This window comes from Corvus cornix, chromosome 3 (assembly GCF_000738735.6).
Source record: "Corvus cornix cornix isolate S_Up_H32 chromosome 3, ASM73873v5, whole genome shotgun sequence".
In the NCBI taxonomy this organism is placed as follows: domain Eukaryota; kingdom Metazoa; phylum Chordata; class Aves; order Passeriformes; family Corvidae; genus Corvus; species Corvus cornix.
The window spans coordinates 33970701-33989460 of record NC_047056.1 but is presented as its reverse complement, the minus strand read 5'-3'; the positions used below and the strand labels follow the sequence as shown (position 1 = coordinate 33989460).

General features: G+C 40.8%; 1 protein-coding gene and 1 long non-coding RNA gene across 2 annotated transcripts; one reads left to right on the top strand and one right to left on the bottom strand.

Annotated features, from left to right (window-relative positions):
• The first annotated feature begins 4710 nt into the window (after window positions 1–4710).
• Window positions 4711–18180, top strand: QPCT (glutaminyl-peptide cyclotransferase). Its single transcript, XM_039569138.1, has 7 exons — window positions 4711–5022; window positions 8900–9046; window positions 11418–11699; window positions 14194–14370; window positions 15217–15316; window positions 15803–15919; window positions 17438–18180. Exons 1-7 carry the CDS (start codon window positions 4921–4923, stop codon window positions 17581–17583), a joined length of 1071 nt encoding a protein of 356 aa, XP_039425072.1. The 5' UTR covers window positions 4711–4920; the 3' UTR covers window positions 17584–18180.
• LOC109143547 lies at window positions 4933–14974 on the bottom strand. Its single transcript, XR_002043794.3, has 3 exons — window positions 14635–14974; window positions 7788–7876; window positions 4933–5279 (listed from the first exon to the last, which is right to left on the bottom strand). It is a non-coding gene; the product is annotated as an uncharacterized LOC109143547 (long non-coding RNA).
• Window positions 18181–18760: the final 580 nt, after the last annotated feature.

Genomic DNA, 18760 nt, shown 5'->3' with positions numbered 1-18760 from the left:
AGCTTGCCTCCATAAACATGATTTCTGATGCTTAGCACAGCAAGGAGTCATACTCTACTCTATTTAAAAGTGCAGCAAGCTTCTCACATTTTGACTAGCAGCCCTTAAAACAGCTGTTTATGGACGACACCAGATGGACATAAGGTATTACCACAGTCATTGGGCAACGATTATATTTCTTTGTAAAGAAGCTCAGCTTTATACCATCCAATAGGGTTGGTGCCATTTAATTTGCTGCCCTAAGCTGTAATAGCTGCTTTTTCATAAATCAGAACAGCAGATGGATTAGTTAAAATCAATTTATTACAGAACACCGGACAGCATCAGCCAAAATAAACCAAACTGCTGTAAGTACTTGTTTGGTGTTACTTTCTATTAAATAAATATCGCTGAAGCATCCAAAGCATGTCCTGTTTGTAAAGATCTCTGTTGTAAAGATGTGTAAAACACATCTGAAAGCAGCTCTGCATTCAGTATCTGTGTATGGAGCAGCACATAGATCTGTGCATATGCACAGCTGACTCTGCATGATAGCATTAGCCCTGGCTGCAGTGACTGACAGGGCAAGCATTCTGGTTTGTTGTTTTTATGACTAGCATAATTAGTGATTTCATGCAGATTTCGTCAATGTTCTTCATTTTTTTTCTGAGCCCACATCGTTCCCTCAGATGGTTAGCTTGTTTTCACAGCTCAGCTTTGCCTGCTGAACCCAGCTATGCTTTACAAATCGCTCTCTCTTACATCTACAAGATACCAGGAAATGGGTAACTTTCATTGTATTTATTTGCTTTTATAAACAAGAAACTGGTTTTCTGTATGGACCACAAGGTCTATAGAAACAAAGAACATTTGGAACTGTTTCATAACTCTAAAAATTCATCAAGTTTTTCCAGTTTGAAAATAATATCTCTAACATTCGGATATTTCGTATCTGAAAATGGATACATAATATTTTCATTTCTGTTCGCCAATCTAATGTTTTGAATATTTTCATATTCAAGGCAATATCGTGGGAGACTTTACTGGTGCATTTGCCTGAGAAATTCCATAAGCACATGCTGCCATGATTATTTTTCACTGCTTTGACACTGATGTTGCATAGCAAAGGCCCTCTTCTAGGATCTGCAAGATCTGCAACAAATGTCTGCAAAAAGAGGAAGCAATATCTCTATGGACAAAATATACAAATGCTTTTGCTTTTTTTTTTTCTTTTTTCAGTTCACTGTCCCTTTTCTCTCTCACTCTCTCAACTCAACCTCTCCCATAAGGGAACTGAAAAAAAGGTAGGATTTCAGGTTTGGTTTGGATAAAATCCTGAAATGTGGGTATGTCTCTGAATTACCTCATCATCTTGGTTTGAGCCCTTAGCTGAACTTTGTCCCAAAATCTACCTCCAACAAACCAATGAAAAGTTTAGTATAAACTTAAAAAACATGGAATGAAAATTTACCTTGGTATAAACACATATTTGTAACTTTTTTTTATTAAACAAAATATACCTTTTTATTATAAATGATAGGTAATTGAGTTTTGGAATTCACTTACCCCCCCACTAGTTTAAGGAATGATCTCACAGATCCTTGCATCTGCTAGATGGGTAGCCTCATTCATATAGTATATATAATTCTACTGTACTGGCTCCAAAATAAAGTTATTTTCCTAAGTAAGTGTTTAAGGTAAACCTAAGAAATTTCACACTTTTGCACTTATTAAAGCTTTGTCTGTGAAAGCATCAGCACATGGAAACAGAGTCTCTTCAACTTGAATCACCAAGTGGGGTGCTTCCACAGCCTGATAAGGGCTGTTCCAAGCCCCCCGGAGACGAGCAGTGGATGAGTTAACCGAGATGAACAGCAGCAGCTCAAGCCCACAAGATGCACGTGAGCACTGGGCACCTGCAGGCCCCTGTGCTTCTCTGTGACCATCAGCCCCACCACCCTTTCCCTCTGGGCTCTGAGAGCTGCTTATGGATTTCTGAGTCTGCAGCAGCCCAGGCTGCTGAACTCTGGGAATCTCAGACTGCATCTGCTGCCTTCCTGCTGTTGGCAAATCAGCCATAGCTCAGGCTCAAATTATAGAATCTTAGAGTGGCTTGGATTGGAAGGGACCTTAGAGACCATCAAGTTCCCAACCCCTGCTGTGGGCAGGGACACCCTCCACTAGTCTGGGTTGCTCTGAGCCCCATCCAACCTTCTGCATTGGAAATGACTTTTTATTATGTGGATTCAAACCGCATCAAACCACACTTCCTCTGCTCTCCCTGCCGCGGGCCTGCCAGTCAGAAGAGCCGAGCATTAAAACTGTCTTTAGAACGCTGGAAGGTGCAGCAGTTCCCCTTCTGGAGAAAACTGGCGAGCATTAAACCCGCAGCACTGGGCAGCGCATTTCTCCAGTTCACAGCCAAGGCAATGACGGAGCACACGGCCTCAGCTTCCCAGGGATGGTTTGGCTGAAATGCTGACATGTTGGAGGGCCAGCAGAAGGAAAAGGTTTTGACAGCGGTGCCTCCATCGACTGTCCATCGGGACTTCAGTAGATGGCACTGTCACACCAACTGTCACTTCCTGGGCACAGGAAGGGATCATGTACATATCATACTGTCACAGATTGCCTAGGCTTTTCTCCCTAACTAAACTACCCTTACTAAATAAACTACCCTTTTTTTTCCCCCCTCTAGATGACATCTGGTTACATCTATTTGATTTTTCAGAGTAATAATCCAAATATTTAAGATGTATATAATAGTACAGCTGACCACTAAGCAATTTGTTGACACATTTTCTATTAGGTGGTATGAAGCAGGACTAAACAACACATTTTTCCTTTATAAATTCCTGGATAAATAAAATGTCCATCACCTTTGACTATTTTTTTTTTAAAGTGTGCATATTTAAAATAGTTACATACTTCTGTTTTCAGCTGTGAAGTGTTCTGATTTCTGTTACATGGATTCTTTTTTTCTTCTCTCAGTCTTCTTTATAGACATAGAACTTCCTGGGGTGGTTACGGGAGGGGACATCTCCACTCCAAATTTTGAAAGTAATGCCCTTAAAAAATCCTATTTAATCTCTCTACACATCTGGTCCAGCACTTACATTTTTATGTGTGTTTCCCATGTAGGTGATATTAAATCTGACTTTACACTTGCCAAATTTGTAATCTATCAAATAATTGTAACCATCAGAGCAACCACAATCCCTTAGGGAAAAGCAGTGTTAGCTAGTCCTGACTCAAGTTTATATCCTTGTCAGATTTCTCCTGTAGCTATTGTATTTATTTTCTTTTCTGCTAAATTGTGTGAGAACCCTGACACATCACCCAGAAAATCTGTCCAGCATCTGGATTGTATAGTCAACCACAGGAAATCTCATGGAGGGGCAACAGATTTTTGTTCCGTTGTGTAGTTCTGCTGGGATCACCATCATCTTAGTAGCTGGATTTAGACTAATTTCCCATTACTTGATCTCTGACATGCTAGGGCTTTTGTCTAAAATCTGTCAACCACAGTGATTTTTCTTGGTAATCAAAAGATTGCCCATTTCTCCCTATGAACCAATGACTTGGCTGTGAGTTTGGAACAATTTCCTAACAAAGCAGTGTGTGGACTTTCATGACTGAAAAAAAAGAGGCACCAATTTAAATTAACTCTTTGTTTTCCCATATATGAAAAAAAATGGATACAGCCGCATATGTCTCAGTATCAGCTAGAAGGACACTGCATCTGTAGTAAAGCTATCACCACCAGAGATGCCATCTCTGTGCTGGATGGCAGATCCACCAGCTTTTCTAGGAAATCTGCGAAATCTGGGTCAACAATCTGCAAATCACAAATTGCTCTGTTTCTCTCACATCACCCTTGCGGACACTTTGAATACTTGCAAAGCTATAGTTACTAGGATGTGGCTTTCCAGTACAAGGCTGATAAGCTGCAAAATGATTACTACTGCTGCTTCCCTTCTTCCTTTCTTCTTTTTTTTTCTTTTAATTTGGCATTAAGCCTGAACTTTAAGAAATATATAAAAATCGGAGACTTTAGATGAAGTATGTGTGATGCAGAATAGTGAGATGTTTTCTACAACATCCTAGAGCAAGAACGCTGATGTCAAATGACCTAAAGAATAGATCAGGAGCTCAGAAACTTGTCTCTTTGGTTTAATAATTTAAATTGGTGTACTGCAAAACACCGTCTCACCACCTCAGCTTCATTGTTAGTTGATAGTATAATTACAGAATTTAAAACGCCTGGAGAGTGGATTTTCATTTTAGAAAGTATTGTTGTTTTAGGCCTAAAAAGGATCATAAGAAGAATGTATAAAATAATAAACTAAGCCACTTTGCAATTCTGTAGGTCTTTGCCGTCACATCCTTCAGGAATACCCGTTCCGAGCTTCCATCAGCCACGAGCGCTGCTCCCGGCCGCTTCCCAGCAGGGAGCCCGGGCCCCGCCGCAGAGCCCTCCCTGATCCCAGCGCCCGGAGCTCCCACCGGTGTCCGAACGCGGACGGATCACGCGGGGCCCCGAGCCGCAGCCCATCCCGGAGCTGCCCCTCGGAACACAAAACCAGCTTTCAGGGGAAAGCCGCAGCTCCGGCTTTTCCCACGGCGGGAATCACGAGTGCCTGCGCCGCCGTCGCGGCCCGGCGGCCGGGGGAGGAGGGAGAGGGGAGGGGGCCGGGGGGCGGCAGGCAGCCCTTGGCACTGCTGACGTGCTGCCGGGGACGAGCTCAGCTCGGGGGGAACGCGGCTGCCACAGAGACTGGCAGCGCTGCGGCTCCAGCAGCCAGCGCCGCTCCTGCGGCAGCCTCCTCCCTCCCTCTCTCCCTCCGTGCCTCCGTCCGTCCCTCCTCCGCCTCCACCTCCGCCGGCACAGCCCCGGCTCTCTCCTTGCATCCCCGGCACTCGGCGAGGCGGAGGGAGGGGATGGCGGGGGTCGCTGCCCGAATGCTCGGGGCGCTGTGCTTCGCCGCCTGCCTGCCCCCGGCGCTCGGGAGGGACGCCGGAGCACAGTGGACCCTGGAGAAGGTGGGTCGCGATTGCCTTCCCCAGGCGCTTCTTGCCTCTCCCTTGGTGCGCGGTGCAGCGCCTTCCCGGCGGGCAGGGGGCAGCGGCTGGGCGGGGGGACAGCCTCATCCCTCCTGCCCTGGCCGCCAACGCGAATTCCGGCTGGGATCACCTTTGGCGCGGTCCCGCAGGTGAGGGTGGGTGGCATGGCTTCCCTCTTAGCCCGAGCTTGGTGGCTGCAGAGAACAAATCTTCACATGTTTGTCGTCTCGCACCGCCTGGAACCGGGCAGCAAGAGGATAAACTTTGTCAGGGGCAGTTAGTGAATTTAAGGGGAAATCCAAACAGGACAAAACGGATCAAAATCTGAAATTATATTCCTTATAACATTCGACTGTACTCCAACTTCCATTGTGATTATGGTGAGTCAGAGGACAGTGACTCAGTTTGAGAAGACAAATAGCTCTTCCAGCAGCATGCACATGTATCTAGGAAAAATAAGTAGGCACGGTGCTGATAGCCGATACAGAACTGTTTTGAAAGGATATAATGCTCTAATATGTTGTAGACCCATACTATATTGTGTATAATTTAAAGTGGTGCATGAACTACTGAAAAGAGGATCCTCAAGAAAAGATTTAATTCAGGAGCGGTAAGCCCTAAACCACAGATTTCTCTATGTAGCAGCTCTTAGTGGTTCATTATGAAACATTAACATAGTTTTCTTCATAAAGAACTAAACCATTTGAAACATAGGAGAGCATAAAACTGCAAATCACATTCAACTAAACATTTCAGGAATTTCCAAACAGAAAATATACTTCTAGGGCCCTTACCAAGTGTTTGTAGAAGAGCTGAACTCAAAGTTCAACAAGAAGCAACTGAATTCCACTAATCCAGTGCCCCATTCTCTTCACCAATAGATCAGAGTCCAGGACAAACTGGTAAAATGAAGCTTCTCTCACACCTTTCCACATGCTTCCCCTTAGTCATTCCCTTTCCCCTTCATTTTATTCACCCCCCATTCAAGGAAATGTTGGCTTGTTTGTTTTTTAATGAGATACTCTGTCAGTCAGTTCTATTAATTGTATCTTACAATACATACATATATATGTGTGTAGAGATCAGTATATAATATATATACAGCTCATGTATAGACTATACATCTGTAACATGATACATCTGTATCACACACAATACATGTATGTGTACATATACAGTATATGCATAAGAACACGTGGGGCTAAATCTTTAGTCACACTGGTCAGTGAACAACCATATAGCCCCAGTGCTCCTTCTTTTGGCCCCCTTGAGCCCCAGCACTTCACTCCTTAGTTTGTTCCATTCTGACCAGTCAATCTCCTGGCCAGTGCTGTCAGTAGTGCCATCCAACCACAGAACCATCGCATCTGAGCGCCTCCGCCTGTGCACACACTAAGCAAGAACAACTTCCTCTTTCTCATCAAATTCTTGTCCTTCAACAACTTTTGTTCTTTCTCCCTGGAGGGATGTGTGAGCCAGAAATTCAAAGTCCTACAGGTAAGCCTGGGCTACTTGTAGAACTTGGAGTCTTGAGTTTTATACAGCTTAGTACAACAGGCTTAGTGACAACCCTGTCATGAATGCATTGTCGTGCCTCCCTGTTGTGGCAAAATAGGGATTGACCAACACTGTCAAGTGTGAGTCACTTACAAAACTTATTTTGCTTCTCTTTTATTTCATAACCACTTTTGTAATTCCTCTCACTTCCCAAATTTGAAGATATCTCTGTTAATAGAAGTGGAAATTGATTCCTCTCCTTTGAAGTATTTTCATTCATTTTTACTTTAATAATGTTTCTTTGCAAAGTGATTCGATGACCCCAATTACCAGGCATGTTCTTCACTTGTTCAACTGCAGACATATTTTCTGAACTTCCTTAATTAAATTGTCCTCCTACACTCTTCTGAAGTACATGGCTTTAGCTTTCCTCTCTCCCCTTACAGCCTGCTCCCCCTAAACCAAACAGCTCCCTGACAACATTTTCTCTTGTCTGTGTCTCTTCTACACTGGTCTAAGTTCCACCATATTAATCTTCTAGTATTTTAACAGACTGTTTTGCAACTTACAGAGTACAGTTTCCAAACTTTCAAAAGTTCATTTTTATATCAGATGAAATGCAATTTGTCTTTAATTTATATCTAAATTTGCTAGCATTAAAAATGTAAACTGCCCATCCTAAATTTTGGTGCCCTTACAGTCTTAAAATTCAGTTTTAAACACTGTATTAAAATTGGCACAATAAGATTCAGTGTCTTTGTGTCACCCCTCTGCTTAATTTCACTAGTAAACTTAAGGAGAATTTAGAGGAAAGGTTCACATGGAGATAAACAGCTAGGAAACAAGAGAAGGGTAGAAGTAAATGTTTACAGTGACATCTAGAAAATGCTTGTGCTCGTAGTTGCTTGTACAAACACAAACAAAGTAGAAAAGAAGTCAAAAAGTGAGGCAACCCCCATTTTTTAAACAATATTCATCAAGTAGGGTAATAAGATAACAGGTAATAAGACATCTGACTCTCGAGGTCAGTTCACATTCTGGCCAAGTAATGGGTTTTAGGTGTTATTTCAAAGACATGTGAAATGACACACAGGACTAGAAAAGGAGAATGAATTATGTTTTGTAAACACATACAATGATAGGGTTAGTCTACAGATATTTATGAAAATGTCAGTTTGGTGCAGGAGCAGCCCAAAAGCAAGTTAAACAGTTAAACAGTTTGAAGAAAGAAAAATAATAAAAAATACCGTTGTCCTACAGGATAAACTACGGTGTGCTCATGTTCCAGTTTCTCTCCTTTTGCTCATCTCAGAAAGGATGACACAGACAAGGTACACTGAAAGACAGCAAGTCTGATCAGTCATGTAAGGCAGTTCCAGTCAAAGAACAACTAACAGAGCAGTATTCTTCGTTAGGAGAAAGACAGGAGTAGAGGGAAGACCCTGTGATATAAATGAGGAATGGATATGATAGTGCCTTAAATAGGAATCTATAAAAACAGTAGTGGGTCAGGAAGTTTCTGAGAAGGCCATTGCTAGAGATTGGATAGGTTCAAACCTGGTGTATAAAGGGGCATTTGAGATGTCCTTGGGAATCCCACCTGGCATTCAGCTACCACTCCAGAGCACTGCAGGACTCTTGCACATCAAAGATGTGCATTTGCCAGCTACATAAGGATGTCTCAAGCATTCTGTGTCAGCCCCAAAGGCCTGCGTTTGGGCAACAGAAAGGAAGTCACTCGGGAGGTAGCCCACGTACTAGTGGTTGTCACAGGAGACAAGCTGTCGGTTCTGAGGTTAACCCACGTGTCACCCAGCTGACGAATGCCCCAGCTAGCCCCAAATGAGCCACAGCACTCAGTGCAGTCACACTCTGCCACTGAGGGCAGAGGCCACAATGACACGGTTTGCTCCCTCTGGGAGTGAGTTACCTTAGGCATTTCTTTGCAGTACTGCATCTTAAAATATAGACACAGCATAAAGCTAAGTATTATTACTACTAGAAACAAAGCTTCTGGTGTTTGTCTCAATAGAAACCTCAGTTGAAGGTGGCGTGGTTGTAGACATGACATGTAGAATTAAGATATTAGGAAACAGAGAACCCATTCATAGGTTGAGGTTTTACAGCTAGCTGGTAGGTAAAACTTTCTCCCATGCTTTTAACACTAGCATATTTTGCATGGAAATGAAAGATAGAGAAGCCAATCATTTCTGAGTGAAAAGGGTTTTTTAAATTACTTTTTGTTGGGAGTAAATCAAAGTAGCACAATATACCACTTTTATTGTCATTCTGAAGAAAACTGTGGTCAAAAAGGTCTAGTAATAGTTATAGTGGTCTTTCTTCTCTCTACCTTCTACAGTATTCTCACCAACCAAGAATTTTAGGTTCTGATGCCATTCAAAAAGTTGTGGCCAACACAGATGTTTCTGAAATGTGGGAGAATGATTTGCGCCCTATCCTGATAGAAAGATACCCGGGATCACCAGGAAATTACATTGTGCAACAGGTAAGACTGCACTTCCTCAAAACCTCTAAGAACATCTTTATTATATATTATTATCATTATTATTTATATTCTGGTAATGCCTTTGGTGACCCCCACTGAAGAGACAGTCACATTCCTTTCATTCAGTAGGATGAAGTCTATCATTGTTCAGGTCTAGACTGCATAGTGCCTACATGACACAGATTGCACATTAGCTGACATTATTTTCCAGGGCTGCATAGCATGATTAAAAAGAAATCTTTTCTTTAAAAATCGTTCTTTTCTTTAAAGTGTTTTAAATTAAAAAGCTTGCCCCAAGTTTGGTACCCAAAGTACAACACAGTGGTTCTCCTTTCCCTCACATGAACAGGTTTTTGGTCACTGGTTCAAACCCGAGACCATGCATGGGATGAAATAAATGATACCCCTGCCACATTTTCTGGAGAGGCCCTGTCCTGTGCTGTTACAGTGCCCTGGAGTGTTGCTTCAGATGGGTGTATCAACACAAAAGGGGATCACAGGGGCCAAAGGGGCAGGCAGATGAAATGGTCAGCATGACGAAGTGCAGCCCTGGTCCACGAACCACGTCAGCTCTGCTGGCCCAAGCACAGCAGTGTCCTAGTGCTGGACTAACAAACCCAGACTGCAGCTGGCTCCAAGGCAGTAAAGGCTCCAGCACACATTGTCTTTGAGCCACAAGAAGTTACCACACACCTGGGTTGCTGCCCTCTCAGCACCTCTGCTCTGCATTCACAGTGTGGGCATCTTCAGGACAGTGTCCACGCTGGTTCTGGATTACATTAGCCGAGCGGGAGACAGACAATGGTACAGCTGAGTTCACTAGAAGACATTCACATCATCTCACTAGCCTTCGTCTACCCTTCAGGCAGTGACTCAGCAGCTCTAAGACAGCTCTAACTACAATAAATTTATTTGCCACTCTGCAATTTGTAGACTGGGAAAATGCAGCTTTTTTACACTTTGTGTGTGTGTGTGCGTGCACATGTCTCTATAGATTTAGTCTTGTGGTTTCTCTAGTGATACCCTGGAAGGCAGCCAAATGAAAGGGGGAAAAGGAAGAAAAACAAAAAACCAGCTGATCCTAGGCTAGAAGACCACAGATCATGTTCAAAATAGGATCATTCTGTTACAAGGTAACAGCGTGTATTAAATTAGACCCCCCACCAAAGGAAAAAAAGAAGAGTACCCTATTGTCAAAACGCAATAACAGAGTTTGAAATGGATGACACTTCTTTGTTGAGACACAAAAAGCATCAGACTCCTTTAAAGGAAAAGGTTACTGGGAACTCCATCCAGGTTTATACAGTCCCCTTAATCCTTGACAGACATCCTTTTTCTGCCTACTGATAGCTGATAGTCCATACAGTGTTGTAAAAGCTTCCAGAGGGTGTCCACAAACAAAATGGAAGTTTGTTCTAGCACTAAATCTATGGCAATATTCTTACTGACTTCACTAAGAGCAGAACAAGTTGTCAAAGTCTATTTTCCCCTCAGAGGCTTTTCCTAATGTTTACTTAAAGAGAGAGGAATCTGCCTTGAAGAAGCACTCGAGGGACCCATAAAAATAAGTTGCTCAACAGAGAAACAGAGATGTCCCTCTAGTATGAGTTAGCCAGAACTCTGGTCGAAGTATACCTGGGACTGTTAGAGGTGTTGTCTTTAGGTAGGAAGATAACTTGAATGATTTCTTTTATAGATAGTCTTAATTCTTATCTTTAAGTGAGCTACACTTACAGAATTTCTTTTTAAAAACACTGTTCTGAAATGCTTAATTCTTTCTTTAATTTAAAGGAATCTACCTATCTCTTATGGCCTTGTAAACAATTTATGTCACTTGAAAAGCAGATTTCTCACAGAAGCTAAAAAGCCCAACCACCTCACACCAACCAACCAAATCAAACCACTTTTTTTTTTTTTTTCCTTATACTGCTGTGGCATCTCTGTGTGGTAATTGTCTAAACAGCCACAACAAGGTCTCTGCAGTCAATTCTGACTTTACATTTAAGGCCACATCTGAGTTAAGATTTGAAGATGTTAACATTAAATCTGCTCTAGTTACACCTCAAAAAGACATTGGCCTGAAAACTTCAGAGATCAAGATCTTAATGTGTCATAATAATTGGCAATCATTCGAAACACCTTCACACTCCAAAGACAAGGGTCAAAAGGGAGAAATAAAAAGCAAATGAGTCAGTCAATGGCTCAGGTAGCAAAGTTATACGGTGAAATTACATTTTTTGCTATGAAGTTTATCCTTTAAAATACAATGAACTTACAGAAATAAGAGCCACTATTAATTAGCTAATTACAATTCGTCTGCAACATCTTCTGCAGCAAGAAATATTACTCTGATTGTTTTTTATAATTGCAGCATATCAAGCACCGTCTTCAAACATTAAAGGCTGGTTGGGAAATTGAAGAAGATACATTTCAGAGATACACACCATATGGATATAAAACCTTTTCAAATATTATCAGCACTCTGGACCCCTCTGCAAAACGCCATCTCGTACTTGCGTGCCACTACGACTCAAAATTCTTTGGACAACAGTGGCAGGATAGAGTGTTTGTAGGAGCAACTGATTCAGCCGTGCCTTGTGCTATGATATTGGAGCTGGCACGTTCCCTGGATAACAAGCTTCAGTTAATCAAGGTAGTTTTTTTGTTTCATTTTAATTTGCTTTTCCAACAGCAACAGGCCTCAGGGCATTTCCACATTCTTTTCCATAGTCTGCATGCTGGGTTCTCTGATTGCTGTGCCTGTAGTAAATCTCCCACTGACTCCAAAAACAGAGATCAGTATCTACTACTCTATAAAGTACATTATCACAGTAAAATTTCTTATAAAAAGGGGGGATATCTAAAAGTTATCTATATAAACATAGACTATACAAAAATAAATGATACACGAATAATAGCTGTTTCATAGATCTGGAAAGATATAATGCTACTTTCTATCTAAAAGGCACAGAACCCTACTCAGAAGTTCCTATCATATCCAGTAACATCTAGTGTCATTGAAAAATTTTTGTTGCATTCTGAATCCTGCAGAAATCCCTCAGTTGTATTCTGCTTTGGGACACACATGAACTAATTGTTGTGCAGAAGAGTCACACTCAGGCCCTCCCATCCCATAAGGATTTCAAGTTTTGTTTCTTATCTTTTTTTACCAATTTGAATAGTTTATTTATGAAAGAAGTATAATGTTATCAGTCTGTGTTTCCTATGCCACAAAAATCTGCTTCAAAGGGCTGCAATTGCTAGGCACAAAAATCTGTTGAGCCTACAAACTCTCAAAGCTTGTAGGATTACGAATTTGTAGGATTACGGATTCACGAGTGCCATCTACTGGTTCAGTATTCACTATTTTACAGAAAAATAATTCTCATACACTTAAAGAGCTTTCACAGGAAAAGGTCTCTCAAAGGTGAGAGACACATTGTAAAGTGTTAGGAGTATACTCAGCTCAGGTATTAAGATTACTTGTCAACAGTAGTTTCCAGAAACTGATTTGGTGCCTTCTGACATGTGAATGTTTAAGAATGAGAAGATTAAGAATATGCCAATATTTCTAATCACAGAACAAAACACTCCTGTAATATATATGCTTTCACTCAGAAGCTTAATTTATGATCAGTTTTCCTGGTGATTATTTATGAAACAACCTGCACACTGACTTTAAAGACTGACATTTTTTACTACTAATACATCATTTTAGAATGAAAATTGTTTTATCATTTAAGATGACAGCACTTGACAAAAAGGCAATTAATTACTTTGCGCAGGCCACCATTTGTACAGTCTGTTAACAAAATATACTTTGGGATCCATCTGCTTAATACATTAGCTATGATATTTTTGCTTTTCTTATGGTAGCACAACAGAGTTTGTTATGTTTTCAGCCAAATCCATTTATACTTTGACTTGAAGCTGTGATTTTTATCTTGATGTTTGTCCAATTATATAGAGTAAGTCTAAAATTAATGGGCAAAGACATCTCTCTACATTATTAAAATGTGTTAAGCAGTAATAGCAATAATAACACAAATACTACTTTCTAAAACTCAAATGGCATTGATACAGTTCCTCCAGAATGTAATGCAAATTGACTGCTGCTCCCAGAGCTCTGTCATGTGCAAAGGACAAAGGGTAGCAAACCACTGCCATTAGAGAAATCGATACCCCACTGTGAGCACAATCAATACCATCTTGCCTGCGTGAGCGACATTTTATAGAAGCTTTTCACTACTGTTTATGTTGGATCAGCTCCAGCTGCTTGGGAGTTGTAGCCCATACAGGACATGACTGCTGCCAGCAACCCCACCTTTTTAACCACATCGTGCAATTTTACTTGAAGTAGTGTTAATTCATAGAAGGGTTGAAATATTTATAGCAACTGTCAAGACCACAGTTCCCAAAACTGTTCATTTAGTGGAACCAGACTGGGATGCGCCATGCTGTAGATTATTAGGAAATGCTGACAGTTCAAACAAGGCTTCAGATAGCAGACTCCTTCTACACTGGGAAGAAATTTCATACAGATGTCTTTCTTGTGATATACTCTCAGGTTTTAGTGCTGTTACATTTTTGGTTGTTGAAATGGAAAGACATATCTACCCACTCTCTTTGCTTTGGTTTAGGGTAAAGTTGCCTCAGTGATTGCAAGTTCCCCTGAATGAAAAAAAAGGTCTCAAAGAACCATCAACTTGACAAACATGTAATTCACCTCCACTGATGCACAGCTGTAGCAATTATATTAATCCTTGTGGTGCAATCAAATAATAATATTAGCACTCCCATCAGGTGTTGTTACTGACATGTCTCCTCATTATTTGAGATAATGTTGCTGCTACCTGTTTTGCAGACCTGTCTCAACACTCAGCTCATGTCTTCCAAAGTCAGAAATGAAACTTTTATCCAGAACCAAAATGATACAAGACTGGAGAATGTGTCATTGTGTTAGATAAATAACAATTACCTTGACTGATCACTACCACTATTACACTGTAATAACAGCCAAAGGAAGGTTTGCATAGGGAACCTTGAAAATACACCCCTATTCATGTTACTTATATGACTACAGTATTTGCCCTTTATTTAATGTTCTGGCCAGAATCAGTTACTTTACTTTTAACTTTCTCCAACAGACCAGCTCAGCATCAAGACCAGACCTTTCACTTCAGCTCATTTTTTTTGATGGTGAAGAGGCCTTTGTCCGGTGGTCCCCTTCCGATTCCCTCTATGGATCTCAACACTTAGCTCAGAAAATGGTATCTACTCCACATCCACCTGGTTCAACAACCACAAACCAGCTGCAGGGCATAGTAAGTGGCTTTCACCTCCTTAATGAACAATAGTAAATGGCATTTTTTAAAGTATTTACTTAGTAGGTAACTGGCCAAATTCCCAAGAAACCATGACCCCACTCAAGTTAAAGGAAGAGGGAGGCTTCTGGAAACATTATGAAATACAACAGAGAATTTGCAAGAGCTTTTCAGGTGATTACACCTGCTGCATGCAAGTATGAGGAGGAGTCATAGAAAAATCAAATTACACAAATTTACTAGAATATAAACTAGGATACCCACCTTCTTCAAGAAAAGATAATTCAATGTGACAAGGAAAGAGCACAAACAGTATTGGCCTATGAACAGATTTCGCCTAGCTCAGTACTAAGCTACAGCAACGTCTGTTTTCCTTTGATTCCTGCTAACATTCTGGTTGTCTGTTCCCTTCTACTTTCCCTGTTTACTGCTGAGGCACTTCTGTTCTGTCACTGCTTCTTGTGACTCATAAAATGTCTTTCCCTTGACAGACTTCGTTGTTCTCAGGGGAAGAAGCCATTTCCTCTTCTTTCTCCCCACCTACCGTAGTTTTTCTCTTAAAGAGATATAACACACAAATGGCAAACTAAGCTATGCAGCCTGCTTCAGCTTGAAGAACAGGGAAATAGCCTGTCTTTTCCCTCCTTGGAAAGACAGCAAAAAATGTATCAGATTGGAATCAGGTTCTGCTAGTGAATTCTTCTCAGGCATCATGGTAGAAAAGCCAGATCTTTGGCCAGAGCAAGCAAAGAGCTGCTCATGACCTACACAGGAAACCAAGAGGTTTCATTGCTGCTGCTGGTGTTGTAGGAAAGCGCTCTGTACTAAAGATCCTTTCTTCTGTAGGACCTGTTTGTACTACTGGATTTAATTGGGGCACCAAACCCAGTCTTCCCCAATTATTTTCCAAACACAATTCGATGGTTTCAGAGGCTTCAGGCAATTGGTAAGCAGAAGGATATGGGCTTTGAATGAATTTCAAAACCTAGTAGTTTCTGCATGTATTAAGTCCTGTAAATCAGATTTTTAGATTAACTTTCTGATTTACAGTAATAATATTTGAAAATGTAAATGTGAAATTCGGTTCATCTTAAACCTGTATGAAGATTTTGATATTTAATTAATAAAACAACTGAGGAAGACTCTCAGACATTTGGAAGCAACAAAAGAGATTCTATTACTAATTGTCACTCTGTGACTCTTGGCAACTGCTTCACTTCTCTTGTAGCTCTAGCTTCCGTAAAATGATGGTAATAGCACCAATCTTGAGGTCTTCCAAGTATTAAACAAATACAACAGTGACTGTCTAGTCACCACTGCCTTTTTCTTCTTTGATGGAAAAAGCTTCCATGTGAGAGGAAAAATAATTCAAACCTGCTAACATGCCTCATTGTCCAAAAATTGTAATAATCCCTTTCATTGTGCATTACAGAGCAAGAGCTACACAACATGAATCTGCTGAAGAACCACCCTGTTGAAAGTCAGTATTTCCAGAGTACTCTACATCGAGGCTTGGTTGAAGATGATCACGTTCCATTTTTATTGAGAGGTACCAGAGATTCTTATATTTTGAAGTATATATTCAGTAAGAAATGCATTATTTAGTGAATGAGCAAGTGCATATGCTCCTGTTTTTCAAGCTTATTTGCCCCAGCTTGAGGCTTCCAAATCCAACTTTACAGCTTTAAAAAGCATACTTGAACAAAAGCTGCAATAAAACATACCTATCATCATTTTGCTGGAGCTTCAATGGTACAGAGAGAATGGAAATATCTGTCTGTAGTAGTGTCCTACAAAATTAAGTGACCCTGCTCCACTCAGCAGAGCACCTTCAAAACTAAGGTGGGCCAAATAAGGGTAGATTAGTGAACTCTTCTGATTGAAGTTTTCTACAGTACAGCAAGGACCACAAGAGTCATATTGCTAGAGAAGGGTGAACCAGAAAGGAATGCACCACTAGTTCAATGAAGAGGGTGTTTCCCTAGGAAAGGAGGGAGGTATCTTTATATCCAGCCCCTAATTTTACCACTGCTTATGGTCTGTTAACTACTGAGTAATGCAGAATGTGCACAGCTCTGGAAGCGACACAAGGGCAGCTGCACCTCTCCACTTCTAAGCAAGGTCCCTCTTCACTGAGCTCTGCTTACTGCGTCCTGCTCAAGGGCCTTTCAACTCCACAAATCTTTCATTTTTCACACCAAGGTAGGGCCCAGGTCCAACAAATCCAATACAACCATCCTAAGTCATGGGATACAAAAATGCAACACAGGAGAAGCTGATAGGGGAAAACAGTGATTACACTTCAAAACCTTTTCTAATCACATAACACCTAATGAAAAAAATTGATTCCTTAGTGGTATGCAGCTGAAAAATGAGAAACAAAAAGCAGTAAAACAGGAAAGCAGCTGAGAAAAAAACCAATGCTCCTCCCCAAAAGCAATCAGAAAGCAGAAGACTGATTTAATTCCTCTTTTATCTAAAAGTTGCAATACATATAGGTGGCTTGATGTGTATATATATATACACACATATATATACACAGTGATACAGTCCTTTCAAGTGGAAGTTCCTCTATCTCAGGGTAACACTGGCAGTATTTTACAGAGTAAAAATAAGACACCATATTTTACCATTTATGTAGAGAAGAAAAAAAATGCTTCAAAAATGTTTAATCTTAACACTTTCATAAAAACATGGTAATCAGTTTTCAGTTCAAGAAGCTGCAGTGATTTCTCTGTCCTTCTCTAGCTCCTAAACACACAATGCAAAGAATCTCAAAAAAAAACCCCCAACAAGTAGCTACAGATTACTTAGGAAAAAAAAAATAATAGAGGGAAAAGTATTCAAAGGAAAGGAAGGTGGCAATGTTACACAACACACTCTTTAATGATGGAATGCAGCCACAAGCATCAAAATAAAAGAAGGTAAAAGGAAGCTGCAGTGACACACCCTATAAAGCAAGCTTACTGAGTAGTTACCTGACTCTATTGCTAAATGGTGCAGTATCAGCTGGCTTAACAGAACTTCTCCAATATTTCTTCTCCAAATTTCACTTTCCTTTTTATAGGGGTTCCAGTCCTGCATCTGATTCCATCCCCTTTTCCTGCAGTATGGCATACCATGGAGGACACAGAAGAAAACCTTGACAAAGCCACTGTCGACAATCTCAACAAAATCCTTCAAGTGTTTGTACTGGAATATCTCAACCTGTGACAGACAAAGCATCAACAAATTGTACTCCATTCACAACACTGTTTGCCCACCTTCACATTTGCTATTTAATTGCATTGGAGAGTACCAAGGTGAAGAAAAATATGATAGTTCTTGCTAGACTGACTATTGATTCAGCTGTCCCTGGCCCAATGGTCCATGTAGCCAAAAGAGATACCATTAAATAAGAACTAGTTCAGCCTGGAAAGAATTTGATCTTTCCATGTCTTATCTCTGAATAAAAAAAGCCCCAGAATTTTTCCAGATTGTTATAATTGGTTTTTGTCCCATATTATGATCCCAGGAGGGAATGCCTCATGATTTAATTGTATGATACAGTTTTTACAAGGTGTGACCAACCTCTGCAGTGTTCAGCTATGGAAATTTACACCATGTTATCAAAAGAGGCAAAAATCACACTATAGCAGACTTCTGCTTTGGGTTGAAATAAACCACCTCATGCTGATGTGAGTTGCTAGAGCTGCTGACACATAGATGTGATTTTTAATCCTCTCTGATCCCTCTCCTTCCCCTACAAAGACGGCTGCAAGGGTTCTTCTCATGCTGACCACCAGAAAACAGAGCAATAATCCAAATACAGTTTTGTCCCTGTCATTTGTTGGGTACTTCTTGATGGAGGAGGGTGGTGGGGGGTGATGCCAACAGGAAGGTATGTGGGGGTTTCCTTGGGCTCTGACTGCAACACAGGAGACACAAACAGAAGATCAGGTGGTGTGTGGGAGCAGTACCCCAGTGCACACCATTCAGTCACGTGAGAATCATTCGCAATTTGACCCAAAAAAACCTCCGAAACACCACCCACCTGCTGTTTTCAATACAGACTACAACAGAAATAATCATACAAGGAAAGTGTTCACTTTAGAAACTATAGTTTATCTAAATACAATTTTAAAGGCAAAGTGCTATCAAAAATAAAATGTTATTAAAAGCAAGACAACAGTTTAGGCACCAAAAAGATACCAGTTTAACAACCCTGTGCTTTTACATTCCTTACTGGAATTATTCAATAGAGTTAGTGTAACACTGGCAAAAAGAAAGCCTGGAATGAGATCAATGAAAGCCAGAAGAACAGTATTCAAAAGCTACTGACAGAATTATGGTTTCCACTGGTGAGAAAAGGAGAACATTTTAAGAAAAAAATAAAAATATCGAGCTGGTA

Coding starts and splice junctions, on each gene's coding strand:
- QPCT (XM_039569138.1), top strand. CDS start 4,921: ATGGCGGGGGTCGCTGCCCGAATGCTCGGGGCGCTGTGCTTCGCCGCC. Junction 9,047..11,417: donor GAAATTACATTGTGCAACAG/GTAAGACTGCAC, acceptor TTATAATTGCAG/CATATCAAGCACCGTCTTCA. Junction 11,700..14,193: donor ACAAGCTTCAGTTAATCAAG/GTAGTTTTTTTG, acceptor TTTCTCCAACAG/ACCAGCTCAGCATCAAGACC.